Here is a 16,578-nt window from a genome sequence, read left to right on the forward strand (position 1 = left end):
CTTTCTCCTGCAAGTGACCGTGGCAGTAGACACTGCCCCCCTCCCCCGAACACCTTCACCTACCTCTAGCCCCCCTGCACCCACGTCTCCAGCCCCCACCATAAGGACTTCCTCTAGCACCTTCAACACCATCAGGCCGGCGCTGCTGCGGGGGAAGCTGGAGGACGCGGGAGTGGATGAACATCTCACCGTATCGACTACCTCATGGACCGACCACAGTATGTGCGGCTGTGAGTCTGAGACGGTCGTCTGCAGCACCGGGGCCCCTCAGGGCACCGTCCTCTCACCATTTCTCTTCATCATATAAACGTTGGACTTCATATATAACACGGAAGTTCTCTGACGACTCCGCCATCGTGGGCTGTGTGTCTAAGGGGAACGACCTGGAGTACCGGTCGGTCATCATGAACTTTGTGGACTGGTGTGAGCGCAACCACCTGTGCTTGAACACCAGTAAGACGAAGGAGATGGTGATCGACTTTACGAGGAAGCCACTACCGCGCACACCACTGAACATCCAGGGGGAGGACATTGAGGAGGTGGACAGTTTCAAGTACCTGGGTGTTCACCTCAACAACAAACTGGACTGGTCCCACAACACCAACGCCCTGTACAAGAAGGGCCAAAGTCGCCTCCACCTTCTGAGGAGACTGAGGCCCTTCAGAATGAGCAGGCCTCTGCTCAGGACTTTTTATGATTCTGTGGTAGCCTCTGCTCTCCACTACGCTGCCGTGTGCTGTGCCCCGGGCCGCACAGACCGGGACAAGAACAGACTGAACAAGCTGGTCAGGAGGGCCAGCTCCGTCCTGGGCTGCCCCCTGGACTCTGTGGAGGAGGTGAGGAACAGGAGGGTGTTAGCCAAGCTAACCTCCATCATGGACAACACCTCCCATCCACTACACGGGACTGTAGAAGAGCTGAGCAGCTCTCTCAGCGGCAGACTAAGACACCCTCAGTACAAGAAGGAGCGCTAAGACTGTAACTTTACACCCTGATATTCTACTTATATAACCTGTTCTAGTTTTTTTATCCTATTTTTATTTATTATTATTCCCCTATTGTTATATTTCTGCCCCGTAAGATTTTTGCTTTACTTATTGTACATAAGATACCTCGTTTTTATACTATTTAACTGGTTGCACATTTTCCTGTCTGTTTTTGCACAATCTGAGTGATCTTCTTGAATGCCAACTGTAACAAGTGAATTTCTCCATTGTGAGATCAATAAAGTATTATCTTATCTTATATACAGTGCAGACATTGGGATGTCATTCGGACTATAGAAGTGTGGTCTGATGGTGACTCAGAGAGGGAAGGTAGTCCACACAGAAGGGGTCTCACTCCCAGAAGGAACAATAGCAGACATTGAGGACAGTTACAAGTACCTCGGAATCCCAAAAGCAAATGGCAACCTCGAAGAGGTGACCAGGAAAGCGGCTACGGCCAAATACCTTCAAAGAGTAAGGCAAGTCCGAAGAAGCCAGCTCAATGGCAAGAACAAGTCCCGGCAATAAACAGCTACGCCCTGCCAGTATTCCGGCTCCCTTCTGGGAGTGAGGCCCCTTTGTTGTGTTGTCTCTCGTGTATCTCTTTAGGCGGCTGTCCAAGATTTGGAGCCTTTGTTTGGCAGTTTCCAATGCTTCAGGTATGGGCATCTCGCTGTACCTTTTGGGTACTTGCTTTTTTCATTGCACCTTTCAAGGCCTCTGTCAATTGACTCACTTCTCTCCGTGCTGCCTTGATGTTATCCTCCAGCCTTCTTTTCCATGGTGGGTATTTCATCTCATGGTTGAGATTATTTATATTTATATATAGATATAGATAGCTGTGTGAGTGTATCGGCTTTACTTTCCATCACAGTGGTCTCTAGGACGCTCCAGGATCAATTGCTTGAAAGGTTTTCACGGCTGACGGAGCCTCTCACCAGAAAACCTACAAAATATAGTATATATATATATATATATAGATAGATATAGATATAGATATAGATATTGAGATATAGATATAGATATAGATATAGATATAGATAGGATCAATTGTTTTGTAGGTTTTCTGGTGAGGGGCTCCGTCAGCCGTGAAAACCTTTCAAGCAATTGATCCTGGAGCGTCCTAGAGACCACTGTGATGGAAAGTAAAGCCGATACACTCACACAGCCGCTGGGTCACTACAAGTTTGAAAACACACAAATACGTACTGTATCATCTTTTTTTTTTTCACAGAAAAGTTGCATATGGTGCAATAAGATAATGACAGAAGCAATACCTACTTCAAGCCAAGGGTTTAAGCTTATTTGAATGTCAATGTCATGTTTTGTGAGGCTTTTGAGCTAACACAATAAAACTGACAGTGATCGTAGGAATCAGAGCCGTGTTAAAAATGGCTAAAAATGATCATCAAAGAAAGTACTTTCCTTGGTGTGAGTGATAGTCCTGATGCTACACTAGAGAGCCACAGATCTAAGATGCTTTGATCCAATGGTTTTCAATGTTAGCTTGGAGTTGGAAAAATGTAGAAAAATAAGACTTTGGTCACCAAAAACTAATTTTCCTAATCCTGTAATTGTGAACATGTGCCACATGTGAATCCACTGAGAAAACCCGTTATGAAACACACTGTGGCTTCCCCTCTATCTTCATAAGACTCTGGTGATCTATTTTCCTCTGCCGCGCTCACATTCCAGACGTGAGAGGCGGAAGGCGAGCGTGCGGTTTGGTTTCCGTGCACTTGGGCCTCGCTGGTCCGTAAAGCAGGGCTGAGTGGAACACGCATCACGCCTCTCAACTTTCCCTTGTTTCAATTACATCTCAATATTGGGAACTTGACCTCTGGCGGGTGGAAAACAGCGGAAATATGGCAGCCCGAGCCAAAAGCATCAGTGTGGAATCTGTGTGGGATTTGCCTCATCACAGCTGAGTGGAATCTGAAAGAGCCACTCCTTAGACCGGCAGAACAAACAACCGCCTACGCACTTTCCCTTCCAACAGCGGCCGAGGAAAACACCTCGAGCTGGCCATTAAGGCAAGAATAAAACCATGTCACAACATTTTTATGGTATTTAATTGATTTTAGGCATTTCCCTGTCACTTGGGCAGTTTAGGATCCTTCGATTCATAGTGTTCTGTCAACCCTGATAGCACCCAAGGGTTTTCTGTACTTTCTGTTTCTTTTTATTGGCATCTTTCTGAGTTTCCTGGATATTCCTCAAATTTGCCTCAGGATAGTCATTTTGGAAGACATTCATTTTGGCTATTTCAGTTTATTAAATTAACCTTCCAGAGCTGAGATTAAAAAACAAATTCACTCAGCACCCTTAGACCCGAAAAGTGGCCATAAAATCACTCTACTTTAATATTTATTTCTCCTTTCAAAATTCAAGACTCATAGAACTACTTCTGCTTGAGAAATGGTCCACTGTTGTACTTGCATATTTTGAATGAATGCATTCCAAATTGAATCTGGTTTGAATGTTTATTTACCAGATAATATAAGCTAAATAACACTTTGTTGCCAGCACACTCACCACTAACCCTAATATTGACATCTTTCTGACACAACTAAAAAATAGTGACATAGTGAGAACGCACATCTCTCTCCTCCATTGTTGTTTACATTTGTGTCGTGAGGGGCCCTCATGCTGGAGGCGTGACTTGTTGCACATACGTTACGACACTACCCGAGACGCAAAATCTTTTCACAAAAGAAAATGACAAAATACAGACACGCAGAATAAGTAACTTTAATATGATTACTGGTTTGGAAATACTGATGCGTTAGATTACTACTTACATCACTGGATCATTCAAATTACACAAGAGTGATCTGTTACGGCAAAAAGGTGATTTTCAAATTCAGTGTGGGGCACGTATAGTTATGCTCGGCCTCCTCCAAGTAAACATGCACAATCTGACACAGATAAACCTCTTCGGGGAGTTTTGAGCCGTGTGATCATATTATTCCTGGTTGGTGATATTGAAGTGGATCCTGGGCCTCAAGGTTTAAACACATATTATCTTGTTTGGCTACCATCACGGCTATCATGGCTACAATCTCCACTAGCTGGACCATACGATCTCAGCTAACTGGACCATACAATCTCAACTAACTGGACCATACGATCTCAGCTAACTGGACCATACAATCTCAACTAACTGGACCATACGATCTCAACTAACTGGACCATACGATCTCAGCTAACTGGACCATACGATCTCAGCTAACTGCCCCATACAATCTCAGCTAACTGGATCATACAATCTCAACTAACTGGACCATACAATCTCAACTAACTGGACCATACAATCTCAGCTAACTGGATCATACGATCTCAGCTAACTGGACCATACAATCTCAACTAACTGGATCATACGATCTCAGCTAACTGGACCATACGATCTCAGCTAACTGGACCATACGATCTCAGCTAACTGGGCCATACAATCTCAGCTAACTGGACCATACGATCTCAGCTAACTGGATCATACGATCTCAGCTAACTGGACCATACGATCTCAGCTAACTGGACCATACGATCTCAGCTAACTGGACCATACGATCTCAGCTAACTGGACCATACGATCTCAGCTAACTGGGCCTTATGATCTCAGCTAACTGGGCCTTACAATCTCAGGTAACTGGGCCTTACAATCTCAGCTAACTGGGCCTTATGATCTCAGCTAACTGGGCCTTACAATCTCAGGTAACTGGGCCTTACAATCTCAGCTAACTGGACCATACAATCTCATATCAGCTAACTGTCATTTTAACTGTCAGCTTATAAAAAGCCCACAGCTAGAACAATGGCAGAACTGGGTGAGTTGACTTTTACTTTCCTTATATGGCCAATTCAACACAGTCAAACATCAACAGCGATGGCCAAACTAGCAGAGATGGCAAAAGTACTTTATGTCAATACTGAGGTAACTGAAGTAACTGATACTTGGGTAAAAAATACTTCGGTAAAAGTAAAAGTACTGCTACAAGTCTTTACTTAAGTAAAAGTACAAAAGTAATGCACTCAAGTAAAAAAGTAGAACTAGATTAAGGTCGCATTCACACCTGAGACTTGGTCCCATTCAGGACCAAAATTGCAACATTTATTCATTTTTCCAACTGGCACGGTTCGCGCTCACACCTATTTTTTGTCTATTGAGTCATTTTAGATGGAGAAATCCTCTGCACGCCTGTGGTGAGTGCCATCTAAATCTTTAAAGACGGGATATTATGCTTTTTTTCAATCACATAGCACCAGTCTATAGCACACTACAATGATGACAAAACCTTCTGTTGGTCTGTAGATGCAATAAATTAAAAAAACTGCCTTGTATAAAATTGCTCTCTCAAAATGGCTGCAGCGAATGTCTTGAAATAGGCCTCTGTCTCTTTAAGAACCTCTGACCCTTTCCGACACGCCCCCTCCACACACTGGCTGTTTCTCAATTGCGAGGATCCGTCCTCCGTTTGGCCACTTCGGTGACGTCCTTGATGGTGGCTCCTCCAAAACGGAGCGGAGTGTCCTCTCACCGCCCCATTTGAGCTCAAATGGAACGGCCTCCGGAGCGAGCGGCTGCCTCATGTCACGTGTCAAATCATATAATAAAATGTGAATCAATGCTTACAAAAATAACTGTTTTATGAATAACAGAGGCCAGGAAACTGTTTATATATTGGTTTTGGTTGGATGTCTTACTCTTTGAACATTTTGGCCTGAATAAAATAATAACATTTCTGCAAGAATATGAAATTCCATTCAAATATTAAATATATTTAGCAGGTCCAGCTACAGCTATCGGTCATAGCTACAATTGCAGACTTACGTAAACAACCATAGGCCTATTTTCTCAATAAGTCCTATTTATGAGGCATTAACTTTATATAAACCTCTTTTTTACATCTTTACTCGCCTACAACACTTCTACCAATGATTTTATTATTACAATAATTTGTTTGCACAAATGTGGAACAAAACCTTTTAAAAGTGAGTTCAAAATAATAAAGTTTTGCGAGAAAAGAAAAAAAAACTATGTTGCAGTGCATCATGGGTAATTTCAGCTCTCCGAGGCAGCGGAGGATCCACAGGTGTACCTTTCATAAATGAGCCAAACGGAGGAGTCGAGCTGCGAGGGGGCGAGTGGTCCAGGTGAAATGGAACACCACTTGGCGGCGCTGTGATGACGAGATTGACGTCCCAAGTGGTCGAGATGCCAAGGATCCTGGCAATTGAGAAACAGCCACTGTCTGTGGCATCATCACAACACTCCGCTCGTTGTCTCCACACGTATTCAAACTATCATCGATTTTCAGCGCATTTTAATTTTTATTGTTGGAAAGGAGCTACGCTTTATCACTTTGTGAACAATGGCCACATAGGATATGATTTGATCCAGCGTCTGACCCGGAAAGTGACTTTGGAGACGAACCTTCCATACTGCACGCTATGGAGCTTTTGCCTGAAAAATAACTGCTGTTTGGAGGCTCTAGTCGCTCTTTGCTACTGCCATGCCCTATGGATCTCTAACTATACCCCTATGGACTACACCAGGATCTCCTGGAGCCCATATGACTCAAAAGACGGACATTAACTGTGCAGGTGGACAATGGTTATTCAAGGTTACCCCCGTTAGCTTGTTATAATCGACTGCAGCTCATTGTTGATGAAAAATCTGCAATAAACCACAAATGTGTTAAGCCAGGCTCAGTGTGTGATCGTCATAAAGGCTGCTTTAAGTAGTTGCCTGCTTTATTGACGTTATTTGTGCATAATATGTTGCTTATTTTCAATGAATGTTCCGAGCTGGTTGTTAGCTTGTTGCGGCAAATAGTGCCTTAGCTCCGGGAGAAAACCACTCGGCTACGACTCACAGTAGATGAAATGTGAGCAATAAACCTTCAAAATCAACAAGCCAGGCTCAGTGTGTGATCATCATAAAAGGCTGCAACACATCATTCATAGCTAGGCAAGGTGGGCGAAGGGCCTTGCCTAAGGACACAGCGGCATGCGCCTGTGGTAGAAGCAGGTCATACACTGACCTGCTTTACCATCTGAGCTACCAACTAAGGAAAATGGAGGGACATGAGCTCCCAATCAAAAGTTTAAGACAAGGTGAAAAATGGCAAAAGGAAAGTTTTTATTGAAAACAATAATTAAAGTGAAATAGGCTGTTTTGAAGCTGATCGAAAGTTTAGGACCACATGCCTTTTAAAGGCGGTTGGCTCCAGTAATGGACCCTTCATTTGGGTCGAGGATTGTCCAGCCAATTGAATCCTTCAGCTCAGAAATAGTGACATTTTTTTCCACTTTACTTTTTGTTCCATAACCTGCAGGATCTTTCAGAAATTCTAAATGACTGTGAGGTGCGTCCCACCACAGCAGTGATGGCCCTGCGTATGCAGCTCAACAACCCAAACACGTTCAGAACCTTTGCATCAGGACAGGTCAGGTCATGACAGAGTGAAAACCTGACAGAAAAAGACACTGAGCCCACATTTTTTAGGCATTTTAAAGGCATGTGGTCCAAAACTTTGTACAAACTGCAAAAACAAGGTTTATTTATAAATTATTATTATTATTATTATATTGAAGTTCTACTTGGAACCTTGTTAAGAACCAACCATGCAAAATGTTAATTTTTTAAACATTTTTCAACTGGTCTTAAACTTTTGATCGGGACTGTATAGTATTTAATGAAGGAAACTTTTGGAGCATTGGCATCAGGTATCAGACATTTTAGTGTGTAACAATCAACAAAAATGTGTGTGTGCATGTGTGCGTACGTGCGTGCATACTTGTGCTATTCAGAGCACAAGTAAATCAAAGTAGACAAGTCTTCCTCAGCACCCACTCGCGGGCCAAATCAATTCCCCAGGAAGGCCCGGTTTGCACCCACCCATGGTTTAGCAGCTCATAGTTATTGCGTGTCAGGAAGTTAGTATCAACTACAAAGAGAATTTACTCACTTCATTTAAGTGCAGCATTTTTTTATATATTTTTTTAATTCAATGTAGTGGCTCCAAAGTAAAGCAAATGAAATGTGCTGCATGTTTTGTCCCAGTTGAAGGCCTTATAATGTGCACTCCAGAAGGTGGCGCTGTCCAGATGTGTGGTCATGTCACTGAAAACCAGGGTGGTGCCAGGGTGAAACGCTTGACAAACAAAAGCTAAAACTTGAAACACTGACTACTGTTTGTGGACTCAGATAAACTGTATGTCAATTTGAAACATCAAGTTATCATTCAATGAAAAAAGGAACTACAAATAATGCCAAAAACAAACCCAAAACGAGTCGAGTTGGATGCCACGCCAGCAAGCCAAACCTGCCAGGAGGAAAAGGGCGCTGGCAGCGTCGATGGTACGTCTGAAATACTGAAGGAACTCAAACTATTTCGAACTGAAACGGCAGGGAACTTTGGTGTGCTTCGGAAGGAGGTGAGCGACATAAAACTGAACTTCGAAGAATTAAAAACAAGGGTGAATGACGCCGAACAGAGGATTGGAGATAACGAGGACCGTAGCATGGATCTGACTAAAGTGCTGTTTCAGCTGATGCGTAAACAAAAGTACCTTGAGGAGAAGTGTGAGGATCTTGAAGGCCGTTCACGGAGAAATAATTTAAGAATTTACGCAGTACCGGAGAAAACAGAAGGTAGCAATATGATTGTGTTCTTAGAAAAGCTAATTCGTGAGCACCTTAATATCCGGGAGGAGATTTACATTGAAAGGGCGCATCGCGTCGCAGCAACAGGTGTCTCCGCGGGACGCGCTGCTGCGGACTTCACCAGATCTATTATCGTTTGTTTTCGAAGTTTTAAGGAGAAACAACGAGTGCTACATGCTGCATGGTCTCTAAAGGACATTCGTATCAAGGATCAACGAATATATTTTGACGAGGATTACACCACCGAAGTGTTTAAGGAGCGCGCAAAATACAGGAGCGCAAGGAAACAACTCCAGGAGCGAAAAATCAAGTCTCGCATTCTCTATCCCGCAAAACTCATGCTGTTTCTGCAGGATGGAAAGACTAAGATTTTTGGAAACCCACGAGAAGCAGCAGAGGGTCTAAAGGACTTTGGCGTAACGATGGAAGTCCCAAGAAAAGAACCGGATTGGGACTCAGCGCTGCGGGCTGCGGGATGGCAGTCCCCCCGCGGTAGGAGCAAACACGCTCCCGCTGGGGAAATAACAGCCAGCGTTGAATCTCTTCGAGTTTCCTTGGATGGCTATGAAAATGAAAAGACTGACGACGAGTAAGGTATGGATATAACATTGTGGCTAGTGCTTATTTGTATACATTAAGTGCAATGTCCGCAGTGTGTGAACATATCCTTACACAAGCTGAATACACAGAAGGTCGTGTCTATGACCAGGATGAACTGGACTCCGAGTCAAATTTATTTCCAAACACAAATGATACATGTAAATATTATACAGACGCAGAATTTAATAGTAACATAGAAACGGCTGGGTCATTTTCTCTTATTCATCTGAATTGTAGAAGCCTGTATTCAAATTTTAGTAAAATACATGATTATTTGAACACATTAAAAAATAAATTTACAGTTATAGCTCTGTCTGAGACTTGGTTAACGGATGCGAAAGGTGCAGAATTTAATTTTGAGGGCTATGAATTGTTTTATGTTAATCGGATCAAGAAGAGAGGAGGGGGGGTTGCTCTTTGTGTCAATAGTGAGTTGAAATGCAAAACAATTGAGTGTATCACTACTGCAATAGAAGATTTAATGGAATGTTTAACCGTTGAGATCGAAATGAACAAACAGAGGAATATTGTTGTCACATGCATATATAGAACTCCAGGGTCTAGCATTACAGCATTTAATAACAAGTTGGAGCATTTATTAGTTGGGATGAATGAAAACAAACAATCTATAATTTGTGGAGACTTCAACATAAATCTCTTGAATGTGTCTAATCATTCCAGTAGTTCAGATTTCCTAGATTTAATATATAGCAGAGGCCTTTATCCAACTATTACCAGGCCTAGCCGAATAACCTCCAACTGTGCCACATTAATTGATAACATTTTTGTTAACATACTTGATAAAACTGTCAAAAGTGGTCTTTTGATAAATGATACAACTGATCATTTACCCATATTTGTAACTGACTTTTGTAAAGTGAAAACAAACAAAGAAAAGTGCCCCAAAGTCATTCGGTCCAGAACTGAGGAAAGACTAAATAAATTTAGGGATGATCTTATGAAAGAACACTGGGAAAACGTTTATAGTACAAATAATGTAAACGAAGCTTATGAGTCATTCTTAAAAAAGTATCTATGGTTATATAATAAAAATTGCCCAACAAAAATACGGTATGATATAGCAGGAAAAAAAAAAAATAAACCTTGGATAACAAAGGGTATATTGAAGTCTTGCAAAATGAAGAATAAGCTTTATCGCGACTTTGTAAAATATCAGACAATAAATGCAGAAAAAAAATATAAAGCCTATAAAAATAAGTTGACTGCTGTAATGAGACGTGCAAAGAAAGATTATTATACAAACTTGTTAATGGAAAACAAAAGTAATATCAAAGGAATGTGGAAAGTCTTAAGGGAGGTTATGGGCGGTAAAATAAATTATAGTCAGCCACTATACTTAATGAATCAACAGAATACTGAGGTAAGTGGTGAAAAAATGGCTGAGGAATTTAATTCATTTTTCGTCAGTGTTGGCCCAAACCTGGCCAAATCTATACCACTACATAACGAAAATAAAAGCTGTACAGGTGAAAGCAGAGTCATGCAATCTCTATTTCTTGGCGAAGTCAGTGAGAGTGAAATTATTTCTACTGTCTCCAGATTAAAAAGTAAACATTCATGTGATAGTGATGGCTTAGATATGTACATTGTCAAAGAAACTATACATTGCATTGTAGGACCATTAAAATATGTTATCAATTTGTCTTTTAATACAGGTTTCTTTCCAGATAAAATGAAGGTGGCTAAGGTTGTCCCCCTTTTTAAATCTGGTGATAGGCATAGTCTTACAAATTACAGGCCTATATCTTTGCTTTCTCAATTTTCCAAAATTCTGGAGAAGCTTTTTGTTAATAAATTTGACAATTTCCTTGAGAAACATTCCTTGATACATGACAATCAGTTTGGGTTTCGAAGCACCCGCTCAACAGCTATGGCTTTGATGAAAATCACGGAGGACATTACAACAGAATTGGGGTATAAAAATAACACAGTTGGAGTTTTTATTGACCTTAAAAAGGCCTTTGACACGATCGATCACAGTATATTGATATCTAAATTACAGACGTATGGTATTAGAGGTGTAGTGTTAAACTGGATTAGTAGTTACCTAGAAAATAGACAACAATATGTAGAGCATATAGGCCATGAATCCAAGTTAGAAACAGTACAGTGTGGAGTCCCTCAAGGCTCTGTGCTGGGGCCTAAACTCTTTACTTTATATATTAATGACCTCTGTGAGGAATCAAAGATTTTACGTTTTGTTCTTTTTGCGGATGATACAAATTTTTTTGTATCAGGGAAGAACTTAAGAACATTAATGAAAACTATTGAACAAGAAATGGTTCAACTTCAGAAATGGTTTAATAAAAACAAATTGTCCTTAAACTTAAGCAAAACTAAATTTATGTTGTTCACAAATCAACAATGCCCTGAAAGTGTTACTTTGACTTTAAATGGAATAAGTATTGAGAGAGTGTCAGAATTTAGGTTTTTAGGAGTCCTCATTGATGATAAATTTAAGTGGAAGTCACACATAGCTTACGTAAGAAATAAAATTTGTAAAAACATTGCAGTTTTGAGTAAAGTAAAGTTTATGTTGAATTATAAGGCAATGAGAATCCTATATTGCTCCTTTATTTTGCCATACTTAATGTATGGTTTGGAGGTATGGGGAAATTGTTATGTTACAAATTTAATGCCCTTATTTATTTTACAAAAAAGGGCTATAAGAATAATTAATGGAGTTGCTTCAAGGGAACATACTACAGAACTGTTTCTGAGGTCAGGACTACTCAAATTGAAGGACTTGGTTTCTTTACAAACTTTATTAGTTGTTCACAAGGCAAAACACTGCCTGTTACCGCATGGACTGCAAGCGCTTTTTACAGTAAACAGTGAGACAAGCAGAAGAAATAATGACTTTAAACAACCTTTCGCAGGAAAAACCCTTAAACAAATGTGTGTTTCAGTATCTGGTGTGATACAATGGAACTCTCTAGAAAATGATCTAAAATGTTGTTCAAATATTCTTCAATTTAAATATAAGTATAAACAGAGGACACTTAACTTGTACAAAGACGAATGTGAAAAACGTTAAAATTTACAACAATAATGATGATGATGACGGTGGTGATGTAGTTGTGCGGCGGTGGTGATGGGGGCGGTGGCGGGACTGTCTGGTTGTGTGGCGTGTACCTATGCATGTGTATGGGTGTGTGTGTATGGGTGCATACGGGTATGCTTACAGTATATGAAACAAAAGTATAATTTAAAAAAAAAAAAGTAATAAAGAGGAAAAAAAACAATAATAATAAAATCATTAAAGATTCTTTAGTGCAGGGTAAGCAGGTGCTGGGCAGCTGTGGGAGGTCATACATCTCTCAACAGCTGCCCACACAAACCTCGCTTTTTTAACACACCATACAGCATAGGGCTCATCACGAACATACACATCCTCCTCAGTATAGGGTAAGCAGGAGTGGGGGAATGTCCGGGGCGTAGCACCTCTGGACTTCTGCTAACTCCTGTCTCTTTTTTAAACACACCACCTATTTTAGGGCATATCACAGTCAATCACAAATGTAGGACAAGCAGGTGCTGGGCAGCTGTGAGAGGGTGAACATCTTTTGACAGATGCCCACTCAAACCTTGTTTTTTAATGCAATACACAGCATAGGGCTCATCACATATACATTCATACATCCTCTTCTTCCTTTTGTGTGTGTGCTGTGTGTGCCCGTGCATGCCTGCCTGTGTGCGTGTGTGGGTGTGCGTTGTGTGGTCTGGTGGCCTTGTCGTTGTTTCCATTGCCACTGTTGTCACCATTGCATCACTGTTGTTTTAGCAAACAATCATTAATAATAATAGTAATAATAATGATTAAAAAAAAATAAAAAAAAAAGTTAAAATCGAAAGTTGATTACATCTGGTTTTTGCGTGTGTATATGTATGTATATGTGTGTATTGTGTGTATATGTGTGTATATGTGTGTAAATGTATGTATATGTGTGTATATGTGTATGTATGTGTATATGTAATTGTTGTTTTTTTGTTGTTGCTGTTTTTTACATCGGTTAGGCCATCTAGTTTGTAAGTTTTTCTTCAAGAATGGGGTTGGAGTTTATAAGATTTTTTTTCTTCATCCAACTCCTGTTCTTCTTTTCATGGAATGTATTGTTTGTTTGTTTTTTGTTGGATTGTTGCTTTATTTTAGGTTGCATTACCTTGAAAAAAGAATAAATAAAATGAAATGAAAATGAAAAACAGGGAGTGCGGTTTGTCCCCCCTCAAAGTTACTCTTGAACTTTTTCTACTTTTACAAAGTAGTGAAACAAATGACTTTGACCACATTTGGTCAAAACCATTTTCAGTGTGCTTTCCAGAAATGCACTTTTTCCGTTTGAACATGCCATCAGCAAAGGTCAGTTTCAACACACTTTAGGATCTAAAACTGATTTGAAAGGGTATTGGGTAACCTTACCATAGTTGTAGTTGTTTTTCAGGTATGTTTTCTGGCTCATCCGCACGTTTTTGCACTTGCAGCGCTCTGCAGCAGAAACACAGAGTTATCCGGAGAGTTATCTTCCGTTGGGCCTTCAAGCCGAGGGGAGCCCATTACCTGTGCTTGGGCCTCGGCAGCGCAGGTTTTTGGAATCCAGAGGGAAGTCTGGACTGGATTCTGCACAGCAGAAAGGAGAGCAAATCCTTTAAACAGGCCTTTAGTTTGTGGCTGTGGTAATGGCATTGTGTGGATTTAAATGGTTAGCTTCATGTCATTTAAATAGCTGTGTGCTGGCCAAAGTTAAAAAGTTGTAATGACAAAGACAAATTTCATAGTCTGTTTATATGAGGATTTCCATCTGGTTCCACTGGAAACAACATTTTAGTCATGGAAGTGGGAGTAGCTATGAGTATTTAGCGCTGTTTTAATCTTGGTTTAGCCCTGGCTCACATATTCTCTGCCTTGCCCGCAAGCCTTTAGGCATTCCATAGTTATTTCCTACATTCACTGGCCGTTTCAGGAATACCGTGGTGCAATGGCGTTTGTGAGTATGACCAACCTGGATTGCAGCGTGCCGGGTCCTGATAGTAGGAGTCTGTAAACAAAGAGAGGTAAACATGTCTTCTTCTCAGTGTCAAGTTTATATGAAAATCAAGGGCAATCTTAATCCATCATTTGACATTCTTCATATTGGAATTTGTTTCCACCCGTTGCTACCCCAATTTCAATTAAAAACATTTTTTGAAGTGGATATGGTCTCAACTTTGCATCACTATAGTTAAAAAGTGGCGTTAAAAAAATCATGCATTGCATGGGTTTTACCCCCCAACAAATGAACGTGACTAAACTATTATCTAACGGCTAGATCTTTTTTATTGACTGCAAAAACAATCAAATTTATATATATTCACACACACGCACACTTATCTCATTTCTCAAGTCCGGCGCACACCGAAACGCCTTGACGCGCGGCAAAAGAGCGCCACCTTTATTGTCTATGAGAGAACACACACCAATGGTTCCAGGGACGCGCGTCGACGATTCAGATCTGTTGAATCCAGACGCGGCACCGCGGAGGAAAACACAAGCTTGTAACATGTTAGACTCATGTCTGTCGCCAACTCACTATTAACCTGCAAAAAAGAGCCACGTTTGCTCTCTTTCTTACAACACGGACATACGTGTCTTCTGTTATTCATGATAAATGTATGAATCACGTGTTTAAAGCCCTGCATAGTTTGAGAAAAGCCTCTGAAGTGCTGTGACGCAGCGCCTCCAGTGTGTGTTGAAATCCCACATGTCGGAGGACGTGCCACGTTCGCTGCGTTCTGGTGTGTGTTAAGCTTTAGGTCATTCTTCAGCCTAATTAATTAATTAATTACCAGGCCAGGCCACCAAGCAATTAAATGCAACCTGCTACCTTCACAAAACTATATATTTTTTGGGTCATTTTCTGCACTGCTTTTGCTGCTCACAGACCGGTGGCTCTTCACGTGACATGGTTACACTCCACTTGTGCCACTAACTTGAAGTTGTGAGCAAAAGTACTTCCTGTCCAAATTCAATTTCCAATTAAGATGATCTTGACCTGAATTATCCTATTTTGTAAAGATTCCATGGTGGACAGTGAGTTCCTGGTAGATGATACTCACTGCATGTGAACAGGATGTCGGATGTAAATACTTCAGAGGAGACGTGTGTTTAGAAAGGTTTGTCTGAAGCTAATCGTAATATGAACGAAAGTTAGGACGTCAAGTTTCTGGTGCTTGCAACTTCAGGTTAGCAGAACTTTACAAGCCAGTTTGTGCAACGATCCAAACACTGTGTGCAGCAAGTGCCCAGCGAGTACCCCAACGTCCGCACCTGGGTTGTCGGCCTTGACGATGGCCTCTGGGGAGATGCAGACTCCGCGGTCATACAGCGGCAGCTCGGAGCAGCTCAGGCTGTCAGGCCAGCTGTGGTTGTAGCGCCTCATGACGGGTTCGCAGCCGGCCTTAGCGCGCTCGCACACTGCCTTACATGGCTTTATGGGCTCGTGCTGGAAGTCGATGGTGCAGATGGGAGCGTACATGGCACACAGGAAGAAGAGCAGGTCCGGACTGCACCCTGTCCCTGGAACGACAGACACACACACAGAGGTCAACATGGAACTACCATCAGATTAAACCATCCAGGCTAAAGCTCCAGCGAGGGACCCCTGACCAGGAATATGGAGAAGGATTCCCACCTGAAGGTTGGGTTAAATGCAGAGAACACGTCTGGGACAATAAAGTCTGACTTATAGCCTGAATTGGTTGTATTCACTTGACATCTATACATTCTAAAAGAGCTCCTATAGGTTGTGATCGTTTTGAAAAACTGAGATATGTTCTTATCTCGGTTGCTTGTAACTTCACTCTCACTTGGGTTCATAGAGGAGAGGAGGAGAGGCGATGCTAACGCCGTCTGTGCTCTGTTTACGTGACTGAGCGCACGCGTAAAGACCAGACAGCTACACATCAACTCGTCGAAGCTAAGGTAAGAACATATCTCAGTATTTCAAAACGGTGGCCTGTTCATTTAAAACTACCTGTTACTATAACCATGTTTATTTCACCCTGTAGAGCCGGGCCTGCAATGGGAACGAGGCTTCGGGGTCTGGACTTCACATACATGAACTGTTTATGGACTATACACTGCGTTCCAAATTATTATGCAAATTGGATTTTTGTGTCAAAAAGGTAAAAAAAAAACAATAATAATGAAACTCATGGATGGTATTGTGTCTTGGGGCTCTATGAATCACTGACATAAATCTCAGAGACCTGGGATGATTAGTTGTCAGGTTAAGCCCAGTTAAGGGAAAAACTACTGAAAAAGGGTGT

At 41.4% G+C, this 16,578-nt stretch overlaps 1 protein-coding gene across 1 annotated transcript in view; it reads right to left on the reverse strand.

The window, feature by feature from the left end:
- frzb (frizzled related protein) overlaps positions 1–16,578 on the reverse strand; it is a 52,595-nt gene that overhangs the window by 19,619 nt on the left and 16,398 nt on the right. The window contains exons 2-5 of the mRNA XM_079562981.1: positions 15,578–15,826; positions 14,274–14,309; positions 13,832–13,891; positions 13,694–13,759 (exon numbers count right to left, since the gene is read on the reverse strand). Coding sequence (XP_079419107.1) covers positions 13,694–13,759; positions 13,832–13,891; positions 14,274–14,309; positions 15,578–15,826 — 411 coding nt within the window. The remainder of the gene's footprint in view (positions 1–13,693; positions 13,760–13,831; positions 13,892–14,273; positions 14,310–15,577; positions 15,827–16,578) is intronic.

This window comes from Gobius niger (genome assembly GCF_951799975.1).
Source record: "Gobius niger genome assembly, chromosome: 9".
NCBI classification, from domain to species: domain Eukaryota; kingdom Metazoa; phylum Chordata; class Actinopteri; order Gobiiformes; family Gobiidae; genus Gobius; species Gobius niger.